Here is a 15,174-nt window from a genome sequence, read left to right as displayed (position 1 = left end):
GGTCGGTACCCGGTGTGGGAGGGTCTGCGCACGGCGGGGAGACGGCAAAGTGCGGGGGGCCCACGCAACCCCTCCCGTCGGGGCTGTGCCGAGCCGAACAGAGCCGAAGCCAGCCGAGCCGAAACGAGCCGGCCCCGCCCCCAGCTGTCAGCGCGCCGCCTCTCCCCCGCGGCCGCGCTCTCCCCTCTCCTCGCATCCCATTGGCCAGGGAGTCCTTTTGTTAGCGGCGGATACTCGTCCCCATTGGTAGGCTGGTCCGTCCGTCCGCGCCGCGGCTCCGCCCTCTTTTCCGCCTGGCTCCGCGACGCTGGAAACTTTGCGGGCGGCGCAGTCGGCAGCGGTGCCCGCAGCGCCGAGCACCCGCCGCCGCACCGGAGCCAGCGGGCCCCGCACCGCCCGGCACAGCCCAGCCTCACAGGGCGGGGGCACCGCGGCCTCTACGCGCCTTTCCGCGCCGCCCGGCCATGCTCGCCCGCTGAGCCGCAGCGGAGGCGGCCGCCTTGCCGTTTGCTCCCGTCCCCGGTTTTAACTCGACCTCTTTTATTTCTTGGATTTTTGGGTCGTTGTTGGGTTGCTGTTCGGGGAATTTTTTTTTTTGCTTGTTTGTTTTCCTTTTTCTGACGCTCCCCCCCGCGCTCCGCAGGCGCCAGGCGGAGGCCGCGGCCGCGGGGAGGGCGGCGCGGGGCGGCGATGGGCGCGGCGGCGGGCGGGCGCTCCGCGGGGCGCTGAGCGGGCGCTGAGCGGGCGCGGGGCGCGCCATGGCCGCCAAGGACAACCCCTGCAGGAAGTTCCAGGCCAACATCTTCAACAAGAGCAAGTGCCAGAACTGCTTCAAGCCCCGCGAGTCCCACCTACTCAATGACGAGGATCTCAACCAGGTGAGACCTTCCCCCCAAATCCACTGTTTTCCCCCCAAAATCCGCCCCGGGGCTCCGCCCCCTGCCCGCCCACACATGTCCGGCCCCAGGGCAGCCTGGGTCTCCGTGGGGAACCTGGGGTCCCGTGGGTGGTGTAGAGCCCCCGTGGGTGCCTGGTGGCCCCACGGGTACCTTGGGATGCACTGGGTAGGTTAAAGTCCCACGGGTGGCCTGATGGGGTGCCTAGGATCCTATGGATAGTGTTGGGTCCCATGGATGTCCTAGGGTCCTATGCATAGCAGAAGGTGCCATGGGTGCCTGCTGGCCCCACGGTTATCACAGATTCCTGTAGGATCTCCAGGGATCCCATGGGGTGTCTGCTGGTCACATAAATATTGTAGGACCCTGTGGGTGCCTGCTGCTCCCATGGATGGTGTGGGGTCCAGTGGGGTGCCTGCTGACCCCACAGATAGCACAGGGACCTAAAGGTGTCCACGAGTCTCATGGGATGTTCAGAAGCCCCATGGGTGCTCCTTGGTCCTGTAGTGTCCAGGGGTCCCGTGGGGTGCCTGCTGACCCCATGGGTGGTGTGGGGTTCTGTGGGGTGCCTGCTGACCCCGTGGGTGGTGTGTGATCCCATGGGGTGCATGCCGACCCCACAGATAGCACAGGGACCCGCAGGTATCCATGAATCCCGTGGGGTGTTCAGAAGCCCCATGGGTGCTCTCTGGTCCTGTAGCATGTCCAGCGGTGTCACGAGGTGCCTACTGACCCCATGGGTGGTGTGGGGTCCCATGGGGTGCCTGCTGACTCCACAGATATCCAGGCATCTCACGGGGCACCCAGCATCCCCACGGGTCCCTTAGGGCATGGCGCCCCACGGGAGGAGGCACCGGGGTGGCTCACCCCTTTCCTGAAGCCATTTGGGGACTGGCACCTGCGCTTGGGGTCACCTCAGCCCGTCTTGGGGTGCACAGCAGCAGGTACCTGGGGATCCTCTGGGCTCCACCATGAAAGTCCTGGGAGAAACTTGACTGCAAACGAAACCCAGACTTGCAGGGCATGCCCCCCCAGCCTATAGTCCCCTGCTTTCCTGGGGGGACAGGGAGGTGACCCCAGTCCCTTGCCGGTGAGGGTCTGTGCGGGCAGGCTGAGGCTGTCAGGGCTGGGCCTTCCTCCTCCTCTTCCTCCCAGGCCTGGCGCAGGCCCGGAGGCCCGCGCACCCATCACGGGGGGCGTTTGGGGCGGGGGGGCCTGTCTGTAGTGTTGGGGTGCGGGGAGCAGGGCCACCCTCCCTCCTCCCACACCTTTGTGGGCCAGGGCTGACATCCCCACTCCCAATCCTATTATGGCAATGAGATCAGACATATTGCTGTGCTTGCCTGGGGGGGGCGGGGGGGGAGGTTGGGGAGGGGGGGCATAATGAAATCTCAGGGCTAATATGGAAAAAATGTAGCTGGAAAAAATGCCGTGGTGTGTGCGGGAAGGGGCGGGCGGCGGGGAGCATTGTGGCCGTGCCCAGACAAAGGAGCCGTCCCAGAGGGGGCTCGTGAAGAGCCCCCCGCTCCCGGCCAGACCCTTCCTGCTGCCCCGCCTGGGGTTTTGCTGCCTTCTGGGTGCAAAGCTTTTTTATTTTTATTGGAGGGGTTCAGAGCATTGCACGTTGTCCCCCATAGTGCCTGCCTGTCCCTGCTGCGGGGGGCCTGCCGCCCTCCCTGGGGACCCAGAGCCGTGTTTCGGGCAGCCTCTCGTTTACTTTGTTCCCGTTGGGTTGGTGGGTGGCCCTGGGGGGGGCTACCACCATGGCCGGCTTGTGTGGGGACGGGGTCATCCCCATGGCCGGATCCGGGCCCTGTGCGGGGGGCTCCGGTTGGGAAAACAGCACAATCCTGCTGGGCTTCTCCCTTGCAGCTGGGGTGAAGTAATCCCGCTTCCCAGATAAGATGGTGGCTCTGGCAGTGTGTGATGCATGCACGCACCCTCCCGCCTGGCCGACCAGCCCCTGGCCACGGCCGGTCCAGCGCTTCCCCACCACCCCTCCGAATTCGTGCCCCATGTCGGGGGGAGGCTCCGCGCCGCAGCGAGCAGCCTGGCGGGATGTGGGGGTGTGCTCATTCCGGAGCACACCCAGGAATAACGGTTCATTTAACAGCTCTGAGGTTTTCTTGCCTTTTTAGTTGTTTGTTTGTTTGTTTTTCTTTAATCTTGGTTTGGGTAGAGGGGATATCGGGCTGCAGCGTGGGGGCTCTGTGCTCAGCTCACCCCATGGACAGGGGCTGTGTTGGTGATTACCTAGAGTCAGGCTAGAAAAGTGCTTTTGAGTCATCTGACCTTTCCACTTGGCTTGCAGGAAAGGTGAAGGTACTTCACGCTTACGCACTCATGTCTCTTTTGGATTTTTATTATATAAAAATACCTGTGTGGGCGTTAGGAGCCGCTCCTCCTGCTTCCCCGGGGTGCTCTGGGGGGGCTGGAGCTGCTCAGGGCAGAGACCAGCACACGTTTGCAAAGAGTCACAAATATTTAGTATTAGTGGATTCCCATCGTACTCGGGAACTGAATTAGGAAAGGGGCGGGAGGGGGGAATCCAGCCCCAAACATCAGGATTAATGAGCTGGAGCTCTCTAATAATAATCGGACTTAGCACTTCCAACTTCAAAGGGCTGCGTGGACGCTAAGTCCCTAATCCTGGGAGCGCTGCGTTCACGAGTTGTTTTTCTGCGTGGCTGTGCTACCAGCCGGGGGTCAGTGTGACTTGGGGTGTCTATGTGTGGTCCCACCGCCCGTTGGAGCCTTGGCCATCCCCCTGGGGCTGCAGGAATGAGGTGACGTGCCCCTGACCCCCATCCCCAACTTTGTTTGACCTTCTGGGGTGCCCGCATGGCATGGGAAAAACTGGGTCCGTTGCTGCGTCTGCTCCCCCCTTGGGAATATCTGTTGCTGTGGATCTACCCCAGTGATCGCGAGCCCCAACGTGGGCACTCGGAGCCCTGCGTGGTGACAGGATCTGGCCGTGGTCCCTGGCAGACGTGGTGTGGTTGGGTGTCTCTGTCCTGGACGTTCCACCCACCCATCACCAACTCCCTTTGTGCTGCCCCTTTTCCCAGCAAGGGCGAAATTCCCTTCTTGTGGGAATTCCCTCTTTCCTGGCAAGAGGTGCCTGTGCTGGCACCGTGTGGTCCCCTGTAACATCCTGCGAACCTCGGCTGGAGGGTCAGCCTCCCAGAGCCTGCCTGGGAGGACGCAGGGTTCCTGAGGACCTTCTTCCACCTCCAGGAGAAAACCGGCCTGGCCAGCGGGACCCTCTTCCTGGGGAAGCTCCCCAGGGCTTTGCAGGGCCATGGGGTGCTCTCTGCTCTCCACGCCGGCTGGCCCGTGCGCACACATGCCCTTGACTTGTAAGGGAGATGAAGCCCCCATGACAGGGACAGGCTGGGAATTAACCTCAAAATTATGCTTGACCTGAATTGGAAGAAAAGCAGAGTGTAAAGCAGTTGCTTTTAATTTTCTCCATGCGTGTGCTCTCTTGGGGCATGGGGACTGGCACAGATAGAGGAATTTGAGGACGTCTTTCCAGCTACCAGTGCCTTTTATTTTCTTTTTTCTTTTTCTTTTTTTTTTTTTTGAGACCATGGCATGGATGCCCAGAGGACCACCCAGTTAGAAAATGGAACTCACAGACTTTTCCCACTGCCTCCTCCCACTCTGGCCCGTTACCCCCCTGCCCAGCAGCAATGGGGTGCTTATTTCCATCTCTCTTCCTTGGACATTATCACTTTCCTACTGTTCTGGATGCTGAGCAGCCCTGAGGCTGGAGGGTGTCAGCGTTGGGTTGCAGATTGGGCTTTGCTGTGGAGCATTACATCCATGGGGCTGCAGTGCCCTGGGTTGGGGTGTTATCTTGGCTTTGCGCCTTGTCCGAAGGGTGGCAGGGTAAGGGATCATGTCCCGGGCACGCTTTCGCCTCCAGCCCCTGTTCCGTGGGGGAAGAAAAGCCCCCTCTTTCCTGGAAAGCGACCCCCAAGCTGGCATTCCCTGCTCCCAGCTGCTTGTATCATGCTGCAAAAATCTGCCTGTACTTGACTAATTATTAGGACCGAACAGGGGGAGATTCTCTGCAAATGTCAAACCCGCCTCCGCTGGTGGCTGCACTGGGCAGGGACTTGGGGGTCATGGGCAGAGGAGCTGGGGTGGGCAGGGGGTGGTGGCTGTCCCACCCTGGGGAATGTCCCACCCTCCGAGAGTGGTGTGAGGGCAGCAAGTACTCAGGAGGGATGTCAGGCTGGACACCGGCGCCAGCTTTGGGTGCACTTAACCCTCTCCATGGCCCAGGGCAGGGGGCATGGCGGTGCCTTTGGGTGCTGGAGAACCATTCCCCTTGCACACTTATTTGCTGCTGGTTTTTTGCGTGGTGCCGCACCTTATCTGCTGTGGCACCCGAGGAAGCAATAAATCCCCTCTCCAGTGTTTTGGAGAGATGTTGCGGCTTCTCGCGGGCGCTGAGGAAGCCCCATTGTGGGAGATACGTGGTTAGATACACCGGCTTGCTGTGGGGCACGCCGGGCTTCGGGGCTGCTCGAGGAGGGTGAGCTGAGATTGCAAATCCCATCCCTTCCCGCTTCCATTTTGCTGCTGCTTGACAAATTGCCCATGCACACTGCAGCTGGCCCCTTGCAGCTCTTGCTCTGGCTGCCCAAGCCGATGGCAACACTCGGACCTGAGCGCAGCTCTGGGGCCAGGACCAGGGTATTTGCAGAAGGAGACCGGCTGTTTGCACGAGGGGTGAACTCAACCTTTCTCCTTCCTGTTCCTCCAGTGAGTTGGTCGCTCCCGTTGCCCACGCGGCAAACTGCCCAGGCAGCTCCTTTCTTGGTGTTTGTCGTGGCTGGGTCAGGGCTGCCGGTGTGCCGGGACGGCTGTGCCGTGCGCGGTGCCCGCCAGCCGCCCTGTGGCAGTGGTGCCTCTTGCTCCTCACACCCCAGGTCCGGTCTGTCCAGACTGGTTTGGCCTCTTCCTGTGTGATGAGATGTGTTGGTGATGAAAGCATCGGCAGCAGCCTGCTCCTGCCCACAGCAATGCTGTGCAAATGTGTTTTTGCAGGAGGTGGGTGGAGAGGGGACTGTCCCATGTGTCCAGGGCTGTCCCCAGGAGGCTGCCCAGGTCTTGGCTTGGAAAAAAATGCAGTTTGGGCTGGACGCAGGGGGAGTGAGCGGCCACTCGGATATGGAGCTGTGGGATGGAGGGTGCCTTCACACAGCACCCTGTGCTGGGGTTTGGCCCCGTTCTGCTGCAGGTAGCTGAAGGATATACAGCGGAGGGGAAATACTGCATGGACAGGGAGACTGAGATGTATGTGGCTGAGCTGCCAAGGCAGGGTTATGTCCCTGGAGCGCGGGTTTGCACAGTGGTGTTTGCAGAGCCTCCTGCCGGCCGGGGTTGTGGGTCTGCAGCGGTTCCATGCGGCATCCCGCTGGGAGCGTACAAAATGTGAAGCGATGCCTGACTCTCGGTTCCTAGAAGCCGTGTTGTGGGCAGGAAAGCCTGCTTGGGTATCGCATCCCATTCCTGCTCCAAACACCATGTCACCTTCCCCATTCCTGCCAGGTGACAGCTCCTCCGACTCACCCTTCAACGATGTTCTCTCGGGCTCCAAGGTGTGCAAAACCAGGAGCGGAGCGGAGCTGAAGCTGCCCAGATTTCCTCTTCTGAGGTTGCAACCGCAGCGTTTGTGGTGACTTTCCCCTTGAGCCATGCCAGAAATGGGTTCCTGCCCCTCAGGATCCCTGAGCAGCTTGGGAGCTGGTGCACAGGTGACGGTGACTGTGTTGTCCCTACTCTGGTCTCCTGTGGGTGCAGCTGAGAGCTGAGACCCTGTTCCTGAGCACCCTCTGTACTGAGTACTCTCTGCATTTGGGATTGGAGGCAGAGGCTAAAGCTCTGCTGCAACAGTCCATTTTTTTTCCCCCTTCCCGTTCAGTTGCCAAGCTTGAACAAAACAAGCCCTGCCTCCATCTGAGACAGGCTGATTACGTCTGCCGGCAGCCTAAACAGATTATCCCTCCTGCCATGCGCTCGGAGCTGGGAGTCTCTCCCAGTGATGGATTTGGACGTCCCTTGGAGCACGTTGTGGTGGGTGAGGACCGGCTGTGGGGGCATCCCCACCACGTGTGGCTGTCCTAGCACCCCAGTGGGGTTGTGGCTGCTCTGCCACGGGGCTGTGGCTGGACCCTAAGAGGAGATGTGAGTGTCAGCAGAGCTCTCCCGTTCCCCCTCCTGCGATGAGCTCCTACGGGTGCCCTGTGGCTCTGCTGGGTGCTGTTAAGCACCCTGCTCGGCTGGCTGATTGCAGGGAAGAGGTGAAGGTACTGCCAACAAACACTACAGGTGTCCAGTGGGCACGCTGGTTGGTGTCACAGCCCTGTGACCTGGTGCTCCATGAACTGTCAGGCTCCTGTGGCCTGTCCTGCCCTCTGGAAGCAGGTGGCTGGGCTGCGCCCACTCTGCCCTGAGTAAGTGCAGGGGTTCCTGTATCACCCCGTGCCTTCGAAAGTGCTCAGTGGCCCTGCATGTCCTGCAAGCGCAGTCTCCTGGCTGCTGGGAACCGCATTCCTGGTGCTGGTGGAGCTGGTTGGGGTGGGCTGGTTTGTCCGTGCCTGGGCAGCATCAACTTGACAGCTTTGTATAAACCGAGCTGGGGCCGCTTCCTTCTCTGCTTCCTCCCACCCGCCGTGCTGCCAGCGCCAGCCTTGGGCTGCAGGCAGTGTCCCCCCTTGATGTGACACAGGACAAGGGGACAGATGCAGTGGCCAGAGCAGCGACCCGAGGGGCAGGTGAGGGGCTGCAGAGCACCCACAGCGCAGCTCTGGTGACAGGTCCTGTGGGTGGGGTGGGACACCTGGGCGTTGCCAGAGGTGTGACAGGATGCAGAGCGGGGACATGGGGACACTTCTGCCTGAGTCAGCTTCTGCCGCTGCCGTGGGACAGGACAGGGCACTGTGGGGCTCTGACTTAGCCGCACCCTCTGTTTGGTGGTGCCCCTGGATGGCACTGGCTTTATCACCTTTTTTTGGTGGCAAGGTGCCTGCAGATCTTTCCCGGCGTGGTGAGGCAGCGGCTTCGGCACCTCCCGGCTGAGGTTGCGGTGGGTGGTTGGCTTCGTCACCGCGAGCCGTGCCGGAGGAACCGGCTCTGCTCTTCCTGCCTGCCCTGGGAGCGCCGTCCCACCCCACCCCAGGCGTGGATGCGTTGCTGCCAGCAGCTGCCCTCTGCTCTGCTCTCCACCTCGTTCTGCGGCTTCAGCCAGGAGCTGCCTGGATAAAAGCAAAGCTGCCCGATTCCCGAGCATCCCACATTGCTGCTGCCTGCAGGGAAACTGCCCGGAGCTGCCCTTGGGACATCACGGGAGACAAATGGAGCTTTGCATCGTCAAAGGCATCCCGGGAACCGCGGGGCTGCTCTAACGCCATCCGTGCATGCGAGCTTGGACAGATCTGCTTGGACAGGGAAAGTTTTTGCTCTGAGCTCTTGCTTAGTGCTGGGTGTTGCATTTTTCTCCTCTCACTGAGCCCTCCAGAGGAAGCCGAGCTGGTGCAGAGCGTCGTGCGGCTCACGGTGCTGTGAACACCCCCCTGGACCTGCCTCCCACAGCGGCCTCGAGCGGGTTTATTTTAAGCCTTGCTTCAGCAGGGCTGTTCCAATGCAGGTGCGATGGGCTTATTTCAGACACTTTGTATGCTAATTCATATCCCTTTTATTTAGGTTTGCACCTCTCTGGGCATTTGCTTGTTTTTAGCAGTAGCTTGTTTTGGTTTGGCTTTAAAAAGCACTGCTGTGTGTTCATCTGTTGGTGGGTGGAACTGGGCTGCCCACACCGGCTGGCTCTAATTCATACCTTTCAGCTATTTTGGTTTCAATATCTGAATTTGGATGCCTCTGCCAAAATAAGTATAGCCCACTAGTGCTTTTTTGTGATGCTGGTAAAAAATGACCACGCTCTATGTTAAGGACATGTATTTCAGGTGCTTGGTGCTTTATATATGGTCGGTTGAGCCAAAATTGGAGAGGTTGAGGGCAAAATAATTCCTGCGGAGGGGTGTGAGCCAGGCTGAGGTAGGGAAGGGCTTGACGCCTGTGATATGAGTTTAAGGTTGCTCACCCTGGTGATGGTGTCCCCTGTTTGGGTTTCATGTTTGCTTTGTCCCCGGTGTGACACTTGGATGTGCCCGCTGTTTGTGACACTGGGAACGCTGCTGGGGTGCAATGGGGTGCTGGGGGCAGGATGGTCCAGCCGGGAGGGCTGCACCGCTGTAGCTTGTGTTGGGGAGAGATTATGCCCAGGGTTTGCTGGGCTGAGCGTTTGGCCGTGCCCAGGGGCTGTGCTGGGGTATGGATGGATAAATCGGGGGATGGAGGAGGGCTGAACCCTGCAAGCAGCCCACGGCATCGCTGCTGAGGGCTCCTTGGGGTGCTACTGTGGTGTGGTGGTGCCAAGTGTTGGGGACACCGTGTCCTGCCTTCGCTGTCTTCCTCTTCCTCGTTCCTGGGTGGTGGAGGCTACTTGTGATGCTGTCTTAAGCACCAGAGCTGGTTGTTCAGGGCCCACTGCAGTTACCTCTTGTGGGAGTTCGGGGACCTCCCTTCCGTGCCGCAGTGACCTGTGGAATTCACTCCCAACCTCTCCAGTGGGTCGTTATTTGCCATTTTGCCTTTCCTCCTGTAAAACAGAAGAGATCCTTGGGAAAGACCATTGCAGGTGGCCCTGCCCAGGCCGCACGGGCGGCCGCGGCCAAACCCCGTTGTGATGGGGAGCAGTGGGATCCCCGCTCCAAAGCCCTCCCCTTGCGTGGGCACGGCTGCGTCACGGGCGCGTTTGGGTGGGGGCGCGGGGCGGGCTGTGCCGGGGTGTGCCGGGGCACGGCCGGATCTGCCGGGCGCTGGCAGCGTGGGCGGCGCGGGGCCGCGCGGGTGCCGGGGCAGCATGGGGACCATGGGTGAGCAGGGCACCAGCACCCAGGTGAGCGGGATGGGGGTGGCGGGGGTGCCCCGAGCCCCTGGGAGGGAGGGAAGGAAGCAACTCCCCCAAATTAGATCCCGCTCCCAACACTTCCATTGTTTTTAATGCCCTTTAAAGAGAGGGGGAAGGAAGGTCTCCTCAAATCGTGTTTTCCCAGCTGCCAGCAGAGCAACACCTAGAGCTGATATGTCACATTGCGGGGTGGGGGGGATAAGAGATTTTGTTATTTATTTTCACTTCATAAACAGTAAAAGGGCTCCTCCAGCTTGTTTCCAGTTTGCTTACTCAGTGCTTCATGCGTTTGACAGTTTTTGGTGCATAGGCAGTTTCTTCTATTGTTTGCAGGGATTTTTCCAGAGGGGAAACTTTTTTTTTTAACATTATAAAACCACAGAAACTGGCAGGAGGAATCTAGGGGAGGTTCTGAATTGGAAACAGTTTTAAGCTTTAAGGAAAAGTAGGGGGAAAGAAAAAGAGTGAGAGCAACAAGATTAACCAAATAATATCGATTGGAGCTGGGAATGTATGTGTGGCCGGGCCGGTCTGGGGATGGGCATGCAGGGATGTTTTGTGGCGGAAAGCAGCGTCCCCAGACCTGGGGGCTCCTGCAACTGGATTTGTCCCAGGTTTCCTCCCTCCTGGCTTGTCCCGGTCCCTCTGCGGAGCCACCTCACCGGTGTGGCAATGCCTTGCTGCTCTTGCACCAGAATTTGGCCCCAGCACTTGCCAGGAATGGTGTTGGCTAATAGTTTGCAACTTGACAGGCAGCAGGGCCGGTACCCGTAGGACTTTGCAGGGGAGAACATGCCCGGTGCCCATCCCCATCCCACTGTGGTGTTGGGTCTGCTTCATTCCGGCCACTTCTGCGCACAAACCACTGGTGGAAAGAAGGAGCCTGGATTCTTTTTTTCCTGCTGATAAATGGCAGTGCTGTAAGGCATTTCTTTCCGGGTATTCTTTCCCTTTCTCTTCCCGACTGGCTGAATGAACTGTTTTCCCTCCGCCTGGCTCTGACCTTCCTGCGTGCTCGGCCCCGTGCTGCTGGCGGGGACCCCCCCGCGGGGAAGGGGCTGCTGGGTTGCACGGCACGGGAAGCGGCTGCGAGCTGGAGAGCCGCCAGCGCCGGGTAGTTTTTCCTCTCTTAATTAACAAGAGGAAAACATCAAGCTCTCCTCTTGGAACATGTCTTTGCTTTGGAGTCGCGGTGTGCTGCCGGCAGCGAGGGACAGAGCTGCCGGTGTGGGTGGGCTCTGTGACACCACGGTACCCGTGGTCGGTGCTCTCCGCACGATGCTGCACAGAAGTAGCCGGGTTTGGTGCTTGAGGCTGGGGTTTTACCTACTCCCAAGTTGTCATCTCAATCCTGTTTGCACACAGTGTGTTTAACACCACAGGTTGCCATCAAGCATTGTGTTCCCTGTGCTGACAGGGCTGAGTTTACCTGTGTGCCGGAGCCCGAACTCGTGCAGCTGCGTTTGTGCCGGGGGCTGGTGCAGTTTCCCCTGATCCGCAGCCATCGATCCCCTCTGGTTCTGGTCCACATTGAGTCAGTTTCTTCTACACCTGATGTGTTTCCCTGTTTCTTTGCAGGCCAAACCCATTTATGGCGGCTGGCTGCTGCTGGCCCCGGAAGGAACGGACTTTGACAACCCCGTCCATCGCTCCCGAGTAAGTGAAGCCATGACGTCCCCTCTCCATGCTGTGGGTGTGGGTGGCAGGAGGAGCAGCGAGGGCCTGTCCCTGCCCATGGAGGTGGCACCTCCGTGCTCCCATCGCCTGTGCAAACCAGGAGGCCGGGAGATGTTCCCTGCAGAAGGGATGTGTTCCCTGGCATGTGAGCTCTCCCGTGCTGGGCAGGCTTGGTCCCTGCCGTTTTATTGCCTACTGCTGTTGCTTTTTTGATGCCCTGATGCTGCTCTGGTTGGTCTGACTTGTGCCACACTGATGGGAAGGCTCTCACGCTGGTGGGGTGTGGGCTGGATGGCTCTGAGCTGTTCTGGGACCATCAGCAAGGCACCCAGTTTCCCTTTGGGTGCTTGGAAACAACCACTTTATTATCTGCACCTTCCCACAGGCATGCCCAGAGCCCTGAAGGGAGGCTGCATCCCATCCCTTAATGCAGATACCTATGTCAGGCAGGTCCTGCATAAAGGAAGAGCCTGAGAGGTGATTCCTGTTTGCTATAACCCTGCAGAGCTCTGAAACCGAGTTGGCAGCAGAGACCTGCAGAGAGAGCGGGACACACTCAGCTCCTGCTCAAAGGGGTTTGCTGGTGCCTTGTGGAAACAGCAGCATCATGTGGGGTTGGAGCACCCACTGCTTTGCTGCCCTGGGGGTGTGAGGCCCAGAAGGATGTAGCCAGGCTGATGTCCCTTCACCTCTTGTGACGAGGACTCCCAGCCTGTCCCCAGGCTGCTCTTCCAGGGAACTTGCTGCCGAGCTCGCCAGAACAGGGCTGTCTCGTGCGTGGGAGGGATGGCAGCAGTCTGTGAACCCTCTGTCGTGCAGCCAAAATGCTCTCAGAGCTGCTAGTGATTAAAAAAAAAATCTATCCGGAGTGAACAAGAATTGGGTTCTGAGTTCAGCCTGCGGTATATGGGTCATTATTTGGAGTCACAGTTAGTTGCAGGCTTGCTGGCCCAACATCGTGGGGACATGGGACTCGTTGCCCCCTCGGAGCAGAGGCTGCTGGCTAAGCTGGGGCATGCGGAGGTCCACAGGGTCCTTGGTAGTTTTGCTTGTCCCTGAACACCATGGACTTTGCCTGAAGGTCTGAGAAAAGTGTGATAAGAATTGCTGCACTGGGGCTATGAATCCAGGACTTTTTCTGTTTCAGCCTGCTCAACCAGTTTTTGCTCTTGGCTGAAAACAACCTGGCACACACAGGAAAAAAAAGGCATTTTCCCAGCCAGATCAGTTCTCCAATCTCATTTGCTGTGCAGCTGCACAAGCAGCAGTGCCAGTGCGGTGCTGGGGGAGCCAGGACCACCTGGGCAGTGCCACCACCGCAGGGGCAGCCACCATCCAAACCAAGCTTAGGCACTGCTGGGGGACATCTAACAGGACACATTGTCACCCTGCAGCACCATGTGTTGGAATGGACCCTGCGGGATGAAGCTGAGGGCTGGGAGCACTTGGTTGAGGGATCCATCTCGTGCCATGCAGGTCTTGGATCTCCTGGAGAGCAGTGATGGGGCTTAGGGTCATTCTTCAGGAGAAGAAGAAGAAAGTCCTAGTTCCAGTCTAGGAGTTGGAGTCTCTTGTCTCTGGTTATTTTTGTCCCCTGTATGGTTAAACCTGGCCAGCTTGAGGTCTGTCTGAATGCAGAGACAAGTGAGGTGGGGAAACAGCCCCAAAACAGCCTCTTTTTGGGTGCTCATGAAGCCAGGCAGTAAATCAGCGTTGAGCAAGGTAGGCTGGTGTGAGCAGACCTCCAGCAAAGCCACAGGACCTTGCTTTGCAAAGCCCACAGCACCCCAAACAGTTGGGTTTGGGATGTGAGGGGTTGAGCAGAAATACTTCTGCAATGCTTAGCACCTTTTAGGAATGGTCCCTGCAGTGTTGGGGGGTCCCCCCTGCATTTTTGGCAGCTGTATTCCAGTGCTTGGTGAAACACATCGCCCATTGTCACCAGTGCACTCAGCACAAAGGGTTTCGGTACCTTTTCACATCACTGGCTCTGTGGACGCAGCTCTGGTGTCCCTGGTGAGGCCTGGGGACCGCTGGGCACTGCTGTGACCTGCTGCTTTGTTTTCTCTTTTAGAAATGGCAGCGTCGGTTCTTCATCCTCTACGAGCACGGGCTGCTGCGCTACGCCCTCGACGAGATGGTGAGTGCTGTGTGGCGGAGGCTGCAACCGTGTTCGGGCTGTGGGGACCAGGCTGCCCGTGCTGGGGAGCTGGGGCTGCTTCTGCTGCCCTCGGAGCAGCCTGGGCGATGCTCCCAGTATGCAGTGTGGCGAGATCTCTGCTGGACTGGTGAAGAGTTTTGCTTTCTGGGTTTGACTTAACGCCTGGCTGGGTTTGCATGGGACGGTGGTGAACAGTCTGTGGAGGATGGCGGGTGTTTTGGAGGTGTGTGTGTCCCACCTGATGTGGGGTTGATCAGTTGCCAACAGATGCCATGCTGGCAGGAAGCACTGAGGGGGTCCCCAAGGGCATCACCCATCCTTTCCGTCCCGTTCCTTGGTGCCAGCTGGGGTTTGGTGACGGTGAATCTCCTTGGCAGTGCCCGGGAAGGAGGCGATGCCTGTGGAAAGCAGGTCAGCTGGAACGCCTTCCCGCTACTCACCCGCTGTGGAGTGAAAAAACAGACGGGAGAGGAAGGGAAACCCTCCCATCCGCTGCGAGCAGGGAAGCGGGGCTGATGAGCCCAGGGGAATCTGGGCTGCTGATTTCTCCTCCTGGTTACAGAGGATGCCCAAGGCTGACCGACCATGCTGGCACGGCACAGCGGGAGCCTGGCAAAGCCGGGAGCGCCGGGATGTGGGATAGTGTGTGTGCACACGTGGGGCTGGGACCTGTGGGGACACACAGGGACCTGCTCTGCGACCAGGAGGCTCCTGTGAGGGCTTTGTGCCTCAGTCCTCCACCGCTGCCTCCTGCGAGGGCTCCGTGGGGCACAGCAGCACAGCGAGCATTGCTCGGGTTTCATGCTTTGTTTGTTTGTATTTTTTCTTGGGGTTGATCCAAGTGCCCTAAATAATTTAGAAGGCTCGGGTAGGAGCAGTGGAGGCTTTCAGTACATTTTTAGTGTCTCAGCAACCTGGCTGCACACTGGGCTGGTGTTTCGTGTCCTACAGTGGCAGGGCAGCAGCGTGGGGCTGGCTGGGGTGGGGACATATGCTGATCTGAGGAGAGGTGGAAGGATGTTGGGAAAACCCAATTTGTAGTGGTTTTGTTTGTTTGTCTTTTCCGTTTTGCATTCCGGGGGGGCATTGGATTCACTGTCCCATGGCCCCTCGTGGTGTGACGGATGCCGCTGAAGAAGACAGGAGGACTGGGTCCGGTATCTCCGTGGCCGTAGATGGAGGTCATGGCTCCCTCCTCCTCATCAGGGTCTGACACATGGTGTAAAAATACCCTCCTGACCTTTCTGCAGAGCACGTCACTGTGTGGGATCCACGCTGCTGTTTGCACTGACTCTGCTAAAGGTGTTGTCTGACCATAGTTGGGCACAACCTCCCCCAGCTCCTTCCAGCCCGCAGCACCAGAGCATCCCCTGCAACACTGGCTGGACTGGGGCTGGAGGAGAAGCCCCTGAGCCAAAAAAGCCCAACTGTTTTTGCATGGAGAATCCACTTTG

The 15,174-nt window shown here is 59.0% G+C and overlaps 1 protein-coding gene across 7 annotated transcripts in view; it reads left to right on the top strand.

Moving 5' to 3' along the window:
* Positions 1-309: 309 nt before the first annotated feature.
* Positions 310-15,174, top strand: part of MPRIP (myosin phosphatase Rho interacting protein) — a 74,804-nt gene continuing 59,939 nt past the window's right edge. For 3 of the 7 annotated variants that reach the window (XM_065850396.2, XM_071815319.1, XM_071815320.1), the window contains exons 1-3: positions 311-878; positions 11,461-11,538; positions 13,634-13,699. In XM_065850396.2, the coding sequence (XP_065706468.2) occupies positions 759-878; positions 11,461-11,538; positions 13,634-13,699 (264 nt within the window). In that variant the 5' untranslated portion in view covers positions 311-758. Of the gene's footprint in view, positions 879-11,460; positions 11,539-13,633; positions 13,700-15,174 lie in introns of all 7 variants that reach the window. The other 4 variants (XM_065850399.2, XM_065850400.2, XM_065850392.2 and 1 more) reach the window with 3 other exon arrangements.

Source organism: Patagioenas fasciata, chromosome 15 (assembly GCF_037038585.1).
Source record: "Patagioenas fasciata isolate bPatFas1 chromosome 15, bPatFas1.hap1, whole genome shotgun sequence".
In the NCBI taxonomy this organism is placed as follows: Eukaryota; Metazoa; Chordata; class Aves; order Columbiformes; family Columbidae; genus Patagioenas; species Patagioenas fasciata.
The sequence above is the reverse complement of the archived record's forward strand: the minus strand, read 5'-3'. Positions and strand labels throughout refer to the sequence as shown.